This window comes from Mercenaria mercenaria, chromosome 2, assembly GCF_021730395.1.
Source record: "Mercenaria mercenaria strain notata chromosome 2, MADL_Memer_1, whole genome shotgun sequence".
NCBI lineage: Eukaryota > Metazoa > Mollusca > Bivalvia > Venerida > Veneridae > Mercenaria > Mercenaria mercenaria.
Genome location: NC_069362.1, coordinates 108,954,729 through 108,967,388, shown reverse-complemented (window position 1 = coordinate 108,967,388; position 12,660 = coordinate 108,954,729). Strand labels below are relative to the sequence as shown.

At 35.7% G+C, this 12,660-nt stretch overlaps 1 protein-coding gene across 1 annotated transcript in view; it reads left to right on the top strand.

Moving 5' to 3' along the window:
* The window catches only part of LOC123564876 (signal peptide, CUB and EGF-like domain-containing protein 1), a 104,452-nt gene that overhangs the window by 47,620 nt on the left and 44,172 nt on the right, over nucleotides 1-12,660 (top strand). Inside the window, exons 11-16 of the mRNA XM_053527738.1 lie at nucleotides 3,066-3,230; nucleotides 3,524-3,685; nucleotides 5,743-5,907; nucleotides 6,192-6,359; nucleotides 8,719-8,889; nucleotides 11,196-11,360. Coding sequence (XP_053383713.1) covers nucleotides 3,066-3,230; nucleotides 3,524-3,685; nucleotides 5,743-5,907; nucleotides 6,192-6,359; nucleotides 8,719-8,889; nucleotides 11,196-11,360 — 996 coding nt within the window. The remainder of the gene's footprint in view (nucleotides 1-3,065; nucleotides 3,231-3,523; nucleotides 3,686-5,742; nucleotides 5,908-6,191; nucleotides 6,360-8,718; nucleotides 8,890-11,195; nucleotides 11,361-12,660) is intronic.

Sequence of the window (12,660 nt, the reverse complement as noted above, 5' to 3'; positions counted from 1 at the left end):
AGGTATAATGTGGCATGTTTATATTATTTACACCCAAACATCTGTGGGACTATCAGGAGTCCCTGAGGAATATCAGGAGTCCCTGAGAAACTGACCATGCTGACAGACCTAAAACCCCTCAATAAAAATGCTATTTGTGTACGTATTTGTACATATCATTATAATGATTATTATTGGTCCAAACTTCAATGCCCTCCAATTTTTTATTTCTAATTTTCTATTTATAACTGTTTCTTGTTTATAAAAAATTACACATCTATATAGCTGTATACTGGAAAAATCTAAAAGCACAATGCTGAATGAAATCATGAAGTAAATCAACCCACATTACGAAAGTGGGTGGGGTATCATTATTTGCTGTCTTTACGGCATAATCAGCAAACCGCACTCCCCATTTTTAGCTCACCTGTCACAAAGTGACAAGGTGAGCTTTTGTGATCGCGCGGTGTCCGTCGTCCGTCCGTGCATGCGTCCGTAAACTTTTGCTTGTGACCACTCTAGAGGTCACATTTTTCATGGGATCTTTATGAAAGTTGGTCAGAATGTTCATCTTGATGATATCTAGGTCAAGTTCGAAACTGGGTCACGTGCGGTCAAAAACTAGGTCAGTAGGTCTAAAAATAGAAAAACCTTGTGACCTCTCTAGAGGCCATATATTTCAAAAGATCTTCATGAAAATTGGTCAGAATGTTCACCTTGATGATATCTAGGTCAATTTCGAAACTGGGTCACGTGCCTTCAAAAACTAGGTCAGTAGGTCTAAAAATAGAAAAACCTTGTGACCTCTCTAGAGGCCATATATTTCACAAGATCTTCATGAAAATTGGTCAGAACGTTCACCTTGATGATATCTAGGTCAAGTTCGAAACTCAGTCACGTGCCTTCAAAAACTAGGTCAGTAGGTCAAATAATAGAAAAACCTTGTGACCTCTCTAAAGGCCATATTTTTCATGGGATCTGTATGAAATTTGGTCTGAATGTTCATCTTGATGATATCTAGATCAAGTTCGAAACTGGGTCACGTGCTATCAAAATCTAGGCCAGTAGGTCTAAAAATAGAAAAACCTTGTGACCTCTCTAGAGGCCATATATTTCATGACATCTTCATGAAAATTGGTCAGAACGTTCACCTTGATGATATCTAGGTCAAGTTGGAAAGTGGGTCACATGCCATCAAAAACTAGGTCAGTAGGTCAAATAATAGAAAAACCTTGTGACCTCTCTAGAGGCCATATTTTTCATGGGATCTGTATGAATGTTAATCTGAATGTTCATCTTGATGATATCTAGGTCAAGTTCGAAAGTGGGTCACGTGCCGTCAAAAACTAGGTCAGTAGGTCAGATAATAGAAAAACCTTGTGACCTCTCTAAAGGCCATATTTTTCATTGGATCTGTATGAAAATTGGTCTGAATATTCATCTTGATGATATCTAGGTCAAGTTCGAAACAGGGTCATGTGCGGTCAAAAACTAGGTCAGTAGGTCTAAAAATAGAAAAACCTTGTGACCTCTCTAGAGGCCATACTTGTGAATGGTTCTCCATAAAAATTGGTCAGAATGTTCACCTTGATGATATCTAGGTCAAGTTTTAAACTGGGTCACGTGCTATAAAAAACTAGGTCAGAAGGTCAAATAATAAAAAAACCTTGTGACTTCTCTAGAGGCCATACTTTTCATGGGATCTATATGAAAGTTGGTCTGAATGTTCATCTTGATGTTATCTAACTGGGTCAACTGCGGTCAAAAACTAGGTCAGTAGGTCTAAAATTATTTAAATCTTTTGACCTCTCTAGAGGCCATATTTTTCAATGGATCTTCATGAAAATTGATCTGAATGTTCACCTTGATGATATCTAGATCAGTTTCGAAACTGGGTCACGTCCGGTCAAAAACTAGGTCAGTAGGTATAAAAATAGAAAAACCTTGTGACCTCTCTAGAGGCCATATTTTTCATGAGATCTTCATGAAAATTAGTGAGAATGTTCACCTTGATGATATCTAGGTAAAATTCAAAACAGGGTCACGTACCTTCGAAAACTAGGTCCATTGGTCAAATAATAGAAAAACCTTGTGACCTCTTTAGAGACCATATTTTTCAATGGATCTTCATGAAAATTGGTCAGAATTTTTATCTTGATAATATCTAGGTCAAGTTCAAAACTGGGTCACATGAGCTCAAAAACTAGGTCACTATTGTCAAATAATAGAAAAAACGACGTCATACTCAAAACTGGGTCATGTGGGAAGAGGTGAGCGATTCAGGACCATCATGGTCCTCTTGTTTAATTTTCTTTCACTGTTGCACCTTCACATATCTTGTAGAATCCAAAGTTATTTCACACTGGTGATATAGTCTTCCCTGGATAGCTTTGATTGCATTATTATTTTGATCGTATGTTTTGCCTCCGTTTTGAAGAGTGGAAAAGAAATGAGCATAAAGACGAAATACTGCTAAAAAGACGCATAACTCCCAGATAGGCTTTAAACTCCCCTAAGCATCAAATAATCGATTATGCAAGTTCATAATCGATGTCGGCGACTTTGGCTCGTTTAGCGATCAACAATCGATTGTCGGTGACAATCGGAACATCACTAATAGGTACTAAACATACCTTTCCTTAAACTATAATATAGATAAGATGCCTTTTATAAAATATAGGTTAGTTGCCTTCTGCTATAAATAGATAAATTGTCCTCTACTACAGTAAAGGTAAATTGTTCTCTGGTAATTCATATAGTTAATAGCAATTGTGCGAGTATTTATTATGTTGAATATAGACAGCAAATATAGAGATAATAAATCTATGATGAAAACTTTTAATTTTACAGTTTTTTGTAAAATCATTAATACACATGGTGGGCTATTTTTTTGTGGATTTGATGGTCGAGATCCCATGGAATGAATAAACTTCCCATTCTTTTCATGTTCAAAAATTGAAATCTACAAGTTCTTATACACACAACATAGTAATCATTTTGGTTCAAACCATTGAATTTCATGCTAAATAAAGAAGGAACATAAAAATTTGTTAGTTTTTAATGTTTTTTAATTCTTGTTTTTTCAGTTTTCTGTAGTGAAGGTAAGGAGCATACTGTTAGTGGATCAACAGAAAGTTGCAAGGAATGTCAAGGGGGCTTCTTCAAGGATCAGACTGGAAACAACATGAAATGCACACAGTGTCCAACAGGTTCCACAACAAACGGCACAGGACAAACAGCGTGTGATCTATGTAAGCTTATTCAGCATAAATATTAATGTGATATTTGTAATGCCGAAATCAATTCCTTTGATAAACGCTTATTTAACTTGCTTCCCAGTCAATTATGTCACTTTGGTCGTTCATACAATGTCACACCTGATTCCTTAAAGTATTAGAGGGTGTTTGTCAGGGTTTGTTGTGACACAGGAAGAAGCAAATTATTTAAGGTTGTATGATTTGTCTTCGAAAGTTTTGCAATTTTATACTTAATTTTGTTAACTCTTTTTTCATCTTTTTATAAATGTCTATGATGATTTTTTCAGTGAACTGTGTACCAGGAAAATACAAACTAGGATCCAAATGTGAAGTTTGTCCAGTTGGAACATACAAGAGTGATCCTGGAAACCAGGAGTGTACTGATTGCGCAGATAAGACAACCACCGGTGACGTGACTGGTGCAATATCAAGCACACAGTGTGACACTGGTAAACATAAATATTATTTCTGATTTGACTGTATGTGTTTTTAGGAATTTTTCATGTCTTATAGATATTGATATTCACAGTGAAGAATGGCTTAAATAGTTCTTAATGGTTGGCATTTTTAAATTTAAAAAGACTGAGTGACTGAGAAAAAACAAATTTGTCAATAGGGCCACAGTCAGACTTCTTCCAAACATATCAATAATGTTTGGGCCTTTTTATAGAAAGTGTACATATTCTGCAGCATTTTAAGAAGTTTTTAATCAGAGTTACCATTCAGACTACCAAGATTTTCCATATTTTTGGTGAGTTTTTGTGATCGCTTGATGTCTGTCTGTCTGTAAAATTTTAGCTTGTGTATGCGATAAAGGCTGTATTTTTCAATTGAACTTCATGAATTTTGGTCAGAGTGATAACCTTGACAAAATCTAGGACAAGTTTGAAAATGGGTCATCTGGGTTCAAAAACAAGGTCACTAGGTCAAATCAGAGAAAAACATTGTGTACGCAATAGAGGCTGTATTTTTCAATTGATCTTCATGAATTTTGGTCAGAATAAAAACCTTGATGAAATCTAGGCCACGTTTAAAAATGGGTCATCTTGGTTCAAAAACTAAGTCACTAGGTCAAATTGTAGAAAAACCTTGTGTATGCGATAGAGGCTGTATTTTTCAACTGATCTTCAGGGAATTTTGTCAGAATGAATGCCTTGATGAAATCTAGGTTCAGTTTGAATATGGGTCATCTGAGGTCAAAACCTAGGTCACTAGGTCAAACTATAGAAAAGTCTTGTGTATGAGATAGAGGCTTTATTTTTCTATTGATTTTCATGAAATTTGGTCAGAATGATTGCCTTGGTAAAATCTAGGTTGAATTTGAATATGGGTCATCTAGGGTCAAAAACTAGGTCACTAGGTCAGAATAAAGAAAAATCGTGTATATGTGATACAGACTGTATTTTTCAATTGATTTTCATGAATTTTTTTCAGAATGATTGCCTTGATGAAATCTAGGTTGACTTTGAATATGGTGGGGTCAAAAAGTAGATCACAAGGTCAAATGAAATAAAAACCTTGTATATGAGATAGAGACTGTATTTTTCAATTGATCTTTATGAAATTTGGTCAGAATGATTGCCTGGATAAAATCTAGGTAAAGTTTGAATATGGGTCATCTTGGATCAAAAACTAGGTCACCAGGATATATTTAAGAAAATGCTTATTAGAATTTAAGAGACCACATTTTTGGTCCAGTCTTAATGAAAATTGTCCAGAATATTTGTTTCCATGAAATCACTAGGTCAAACAAGCTTACACTGTTATGGTGTGTTTCTCAGGTGAGCGACAAAGGGCCATCTTGGCGCTCTTGTTTTAAGTGTTGAAGCAGAATGTTCTTTTCTTTTTAACTGCATTAGAATCTTTGATGGCTTGTCAAGTTACTCCATATTAGAAAAGTACCTAGCTGAATGGAACCCAGGATTTACTAACACTTTAAGTACAGCTCTTAACCTTTCTTGTCTGTCTGGCTGGGAAAATATACATTTATTTTGTCATCCACCAGAGACATTAATTCCTGTCTTTTGAAAGGGATAAAACTGATTTAAATAGCATGATGTCACATAGTACAAGCACTGTTATGACATCAAAGTCTATATGTAATGCAAGGAAATACCCTGATCTATTTCTCTTGCCCACATACATGTATGTCATGTTTTCAAGATTCAGGCTTATAATAAAGCAAAATTATGCCCCTTTTTCAACAATTCAAAATTTTGCTAAAATTTTTGTCTGTAAGCTCTTTTTACATTAAATGGAAGGACTTCGTATATTCAAGCACACTCTCATTAGATGTCATTCCCAGTGAGTTGACATTCACAACTGTAAGAGAGCATTATAACGTCTAATTGCCAAGTGGTTCATAATGCTACTAATACTGTTCCGAGTATTAAACGTTTCTCATCACAGAATATGCAGAGCTTGACATTCTTCTTTGTTTATCTGGCAGTCATTTTACTTCTTAAATTCTGTTGTCCCAGATGTAGAAAATGTATATGATTTTCAGTGATTTGTGATCCTGGATCATACAGACAAAAAGATCAGAAGTTATTATGTACACCATGTGAGATTGGCAAATACCAGCCTTCTTCTGGAGAAACTAGCTGTTTGGACTGTCCAAATGATGAAATAACTCTTGGAACTGGAAAATCCAGTATGGATGCTTGTGTCCGTAAGTATGGTATTTGATTACCTTATTATCACCACAAGGGTAACATTAAGTAAGGCCATCAGTTTTTCTCTATTTTTCTCAGTTTTATTCTTTATCAGTGTGCAACTCTGAGAATAAATACTTAAATGGTATTATTATGACATATATCTGTAAGGGAATCACAAGTTGGCCATATCTCAAAATTGTTCTACAACACTGACCAGTTTCAGCTTTGAACAAAGCAGACTTTTATTATTGCAAAAACGATTAATTTTATAGTTTGAAGAATTTGGTTTTTCTTTCAGCCGAGTGCGAGGCAGGTCAGGAATACAACTCCACTACTAAACAATGTTTCCTTTGTCCAACTGGAACATTCAAGGTGTCTGTTGGTAACACAGACTCTTGTCAAATGTGTCCCAAAGACAAGACTACAGCAGGACCAGGTGGTAAAGCTGAGGCTGAATGTTCACAGAGTAAGTTCCTAGCACAAAACATTAAGTGGTTTTTAGCTTGACTTTTCAAAGAATAGGTAGAGTTTAATTGGACTCACTCATGTACACGGTGCACAATCACGTAACTTGTGATGTTTCAATATGGGTATCATGCCAAGCAGAGTTTGTAAACAAAACAGTGTTTTTGAAGGTAAAGTTTTTAAAGATATATTTTTGTGAAATGACACCTAGCAGGTGCAAGTCCTTATATCAATGCATACCTCCGTATCTTCATGAAACTTAGTCAGAATGTTAATCTTGATGATCTTTAGGTCAGGTTTGAATCTGGGTCATATGGGGGTCAAAAACTAGGTCACAGGGACAAATCAAAGGAAAAACTAGTTAACACTTTACAGGCCACATTTATGACCATATCTTAATGAAACTTGGTCAGAATGTTAATCTTGATGATCTTAAGGTCAATAGGTCAGGTGAGCGATACAGGGCCTTCATGATCCTCTTGTTTTACTACATTGTAAAATATCTGGCTTTGTCAATAATAGTTCAAAGCAAAAAAAAATGCCGGACTACATATCATTAGCTTTAATCAGGCGACGAACTAACAGAAGGTAAATTCACCTCGCAAATCAATCAATCATAGAATTATAATATTTTCTTCACATAAATATTTGAGAGAAAAATGATATTCTAGAATTTTAGGGTTTAACATTGTACTGATACATATCCTTATTAATCCTTATTGATTTTGGTAATCTAACCCAACAATTCGACAGAAAGAAAAAAGAGACAGACAAAACTTGTGCGCAACAGCTTAAATACATTTTGGGCTAGCAATTTCATATTACAGCTTGGCACAGAAAAAGAGTGTAAAAACTGCAGTCAGTAAGTTAAACGAAGACTGTCGGGAATCATTGTGATACCGGGTTTCCTAGCGACTTACATATTTTCTTATAAAAATGTTTCGGAAGAGGCTAGTGTTTTCAGAAATGTATTAGAAACTTCTGTCTATGGATGGCGATGATATTTTTGTTACTGCTATTGTATTCAATCATGCAAAGGCACTTCTTGCCGCCGGATAATAAAATGGGTACATTCACAATGGTAAGAGAGCATTATAATGTCTGATTGCCAAATGGTTCATAATACTACTACTACTGTTCCGAGTATTAAACGTTTCTCATCACAGAATATGTAGAGCTTGATGTTCTTCTTTGTTTATCTGGCAGTCATATTAGAAGCTCCAGCTATAAACGTCATTTCCAAGAGTAAATTCTGTGTTTTCTTGCTGTTTTCATTCTCCTACTTAGTTTAGGGATGTTAAGTTAGTTGTGAGAAGCAGGACTAGAAGAACGATATCTCTGTATGTGAGACACGACCATTGAAATCTTGGTTTAAGTTAAATCACTGTAAAGCAAAGGAATTAACATATTTGTAACTCAGCAGTTTGTTGTAGGATCATTTAATCTACGTGCAAGATAAAGGATTTAACAGGAAATTGAGTCAAAGTTGAAGTTTCAAGAAATTTCTGACCTTGAAATCTGATATGAGTTTTGAAAGGATGGAACAGAAAGATTTTGTTTAGCTGGACCATTCAAAGAATAGTTTAGCTATTATACACATCCAGGAGTCAGTGTCACACCTGGGTTAAAGTTTTGTATGCAAGTACATATGGCTATCATTTAAATTTAAAGGCATATAGCTTTGAATCTTATTTATAGGTCAATTACCAGCCTCACTGGGTCAAAGCCCATAACTCTAACATGTATTTTGACCATATTATGCCCCTTTTTGAAAATCCTGGTTGAAATTTCATATGGAAGTTACTATCTTCAAAACTACTGGAGATGTTGAATTGAAACTTCATAAGTGTCTTTGGGACAATAAAACAAGGTGATAGCATGAAGTCCAATAACTCTGACATGCATTTTGGCTAAATTATGTCCCCTTTTGTACTAAGGAAATCCTGGTTAAAGTTTTGCTTGCAAGTGCTATCTCCAAAACTGATGTAGATACTGGATTGAAATCTATGGACATTTTAACATATAGGGTAATATTCTTACTTCTGGGACAACAATTTGAGTAGTCGAGCATTGGCTGTCTTGCAGACGGTTCTTGTTTGTGTTTCTGGTCAAAACCAGTTCATAATCTGTATAAATGAGCTTTTGTGTTTCAGTCAAAATACAGTTTTATTGTGCATTTTATGAACAAAACATGATGACCTTTCAGTCTGCACTGTAAGTAGCTTTGTTAATGTACAAAATGTGTCGATTATAGCATGGAAGTAAAGGTTAGTCGACAAAAAAAATATTGTTACACAGCTTGTTGACAGGATACAGGATATACGCTGTCTCTTGTTTGTATGTGTAATTATTTTTTTCAGACAAATGTCCACCAGGCAAGTACTTTAAAGTTTCGGCCGACAAGATTGTTGAATGTTTCGATTGCGAAATAGGGACATACAGTGACCGGGAGATGCAGGCGAGCTGCACAGATTGTCCAAATCAAGGAACAACTCAAAGGAATGGTACTGACTCTGAAGAAATGTGTATAAGTACGTACTATCTTCTTAATTATTAAGGAAGAAATTTGCTTATCTCAGGTGTGATTCACATTTATTTTGAAAATCTGGTTTGAACAATAACATATACATGTATCAGAGAGAAATTATCCAACTGATTTCCAGCAAAACAAACTAAAAAAAAACACGTTTTCATGTTACCTGGTTGCCTAGCAACTAAAAACCTTTTCTAAAGGTTTGATTTGTCAAGGGCCAGACATCTGATAGTAATGGGTTAGGTTGTTTAAGTGCCAGTTAACATCTGAAATTTTACTATACTTGTGTCTCTCTTATCATCAAACCTCACTTAAGAATTGATCTTGGCAAGGCGTAGACATCTTTTAGTCAAGGGCCAGGTACCTCAAAGGCCAAGGTCACTTACGTCAAAATTTAATTTTGTAATTGTGCTGGTTAAAAGTTTATAGCAAGCTTTTTGAATATCACTAAACTTACGCCTCTGTATTCATCAAAACTCACATAAGGGTTGATTTTAGCTCAATTTTGTATAGTATTTTAAGCATTCATGATTTTATATACTTCCCTTTTGCCAAGATTATAATTTTGAAACTGCTGGAGGGAAGATAATGATACACACTATAATTATAGATGACATTGAGGGGAATTTCAGAGCAAAAAAAAACGGAAACAGCAGAACTTCATTAATTTTTATCCCCCGCTGATGAAATCGGGAGGGGGGTATTGAAATGGCGTTGTCCGTCCGTCAGTCCGTCCGTCCGCAGCCATTTCTCAGTAACTACTTGGTAGAATTTCATGAAACTTGAAATAAACATGAACCAACATACTGCGATGATGCCCATCAAGTTTTTTGTTTGATTGGTCAGTTTCCCTCAGAGTTATTGCCCTTGATTTAATAAAAAATGTCCGTCTGCAGCCATTGCTCAGTAACTAACAGGTAGAATTTCATCAAATTTGAAATAGACATGAACCAAGATACTGCGCTGATGCCCGTCAAGTTTTTTTTTTGATAGGTCCATTTCCCTCAGAGTTATTGCCCTTGATTTAATGAAAAATGTCCGTCTGCAGCCATTTCTCAGTAACTAGCAGGTAGAATTTCATCAAACTTGAAGTAGACATGAACCAAGATACTGCGACAATGCCCTTCAAGTTTTTTTTTCGATTGGTCAATTTTCCATATAGTTATTGCCCTTTAATTGTTTAAAAATCCACAGATCTGTACATAACAAACCAACCAATTGGAAGAATTTCATTAAACTTCTTCCATTCTTTTCCATGAACATTTATTATAAACATGTGATGTTGTGTACCTACACCTGGTCACCCACCTGTCACCTGCTCACCCCACCCCCCCCCCCCACCCCCCCCCCCCCCCCCCCCCCCCCCCCCCCCCCCCCCCCCCCCATTTTTTTTTTTTTTTTTTTTTTTTTTTTTTTTCATTTTTCGTTTTCTATCAATATTTATAATCAACATGAAAACTGTTGTATCCTCACCCCACCCAAACAAACCATTCATTTTCTTTTAATTTGATTTTGACTAATGGAATTATTTGCTTCTTGGTAACATTCTTAACTTTTTGCTGGATATATTTTTTTGCCGTTCCTCAATTCAAACCCTTTCGGCGGGGATTCCAATTCATCGAATTTGCTTGTTTTTTTTTTTAAACTCTCTTCTTGTTTCTAATTTTATCTGGAGGATAACCACTGTAGGAAATATAGTGGCAGATGACGCTAGGACAATGCAAAGTTTAAGAACCATAACTCTGTCTTGAATAATTTTCAAATTATCTCCCTTTTTGAACATAACTTTTTTTACAATAACTTTAGAATTGTTGAAGGAAATATAATGAAACAGGATATAGTCAGTTGAATTTCAGAGCAAAAAGAACCATAACTGTGTCTTGAAGAATAATTTTGGAACTTTTTTCCATTTTTTAGCTTGACTATACAAAGTATACGAAGAGCTCTCCTACTCACCCCAGTGTTGGCGTCGGCTTGGCCCTAGAGAAGTTTGATATGTGAACGTAGGGGATAATGATGTTTTGACTGTGGATCTGGGAAATTATTATGTGTTGACCTTTGGAATAGCCAAGGCTGCTTAAAAATTTTAACTTCCATCAATAGCATCATATCCTTAGTTACAAGTACTTGCATGATACAAAAAAAACACTGTTCATTTTCACTGTTTGTTGCCAGTTACTACATCTTCAGCTAACCACAACCACCATACAAAAATTTAAAAATCACAGCTAAAAAATGAAGAGAAGAAAAACTGTGTGAGTCTTTCTAAACTGAAAATGACAATGTAGTTTTAACTTTTTTCAGAGGCTTGTGCTGCTGGATATGGTTACAGAACAGATATTGGTGATTGTGAGATCTGTCCAAAAGGACAGTACAATGATAAAAAGGGACAGAATCCAAACAGCTGCAAGCAGTGTCCTTTCGGAAAAACTAATTCTCAGTCTGGATCAGGTTCATGCAATTTTCTTGGTAAGGGAATGTTGGTGGAATAATTGCTATAATTTTGGTAATAATAAAACTCTTGGTGGTAGACAAAGGTCCCTGTAGTGCCTTGGACTGTGTTGATTTATGTATGAACACCAGGGTAGAACCATTTGATCTCCTTCAATTAATCATTTGGATGGCTTCAGCCCATTTGGAACGTCAACACCCACTTTGCCACAGAAGCCCAGCGATTGATAAAATGAAACAGGAAGTCATATAATGTTCATTAACAAAGTAGATTTTTAAATCTGCTTATAACATAATGCAGCATTGTGTACATACAAGAAAATCTTAAATTTGCTTTATATTATAAAGGATTCAAGATAAGGGTTTTCCTTTTGGATCAGATTTGAATGTAATACTGTGAAATCATGTAATACCATGGATGAAATTTTGGAATTCTGGCCAAAAAGTTAAGTTGAAACTTCATAGGATGATTGGAAATGTGGAGTAGAAAACCTATTGATTTTTTGGTCACTTGATCAAAGTTCAAGGTCACAGGGGTCAGAAATTGGAAAACCATTTCTGATCAATAACTTGAAAACTTCATAGAGTGATATATAGGGACTTCTACAGTTGATGGCCCCAATTGGTTTTTTTGGTCACTTGAGTGAAGGATAGTGTCACAGGGGCCTAACATGGAAAACTCTTTCTGATCAATAACTTGAGATTCACTTGGCCCAGAATGTTGAACCTTCTTGGAATTATTGGACATGCTGAGTAGATGATCCCTATTGCAGCCAACCATTGGTGTCTCTTGGACTTTTGCTCCTGTCCCCAATTGACTTCTTGCCTATTACTATTTAGGGAGACATGCGCTTTCTAAATCAGTACAACCAACAATCGATTTCCGATTATGACTGGTCAGCAATCTACAGTAGCATCTTCTAGTTTGTTTATATGATTCTACTTTACTCATTTTAAGGGTCCTTGGAACAGCATTCATTTATTCAAGTGTATGAAGTTATTTTTTTCTAAACTTAGTCTGTTTGATCCTTGGGTAGAGCTTTCTCTATTTCATTTGTATGTTTCTTTGGCATGTTGCTTTGTGCAGTGGTCTTTTACCAGATTTGTTCAAATCAGGCTTCTGGATTTAAAATTGTCTCTGCCCTAGGTCACTGGCTTTACAGAGGCATATAAGAAAAACATCAAAGATCTTCTTGCCTGAAGTTGCAAGACCCAGAGCATAGATGTTTGATATGTAGCAGATTGTCTAGGGCTTCCCTACTGAGTTCTCACCTAGGGTCAAAATTGGCGCAGCCCACTATAGTAACTTATTTTACAT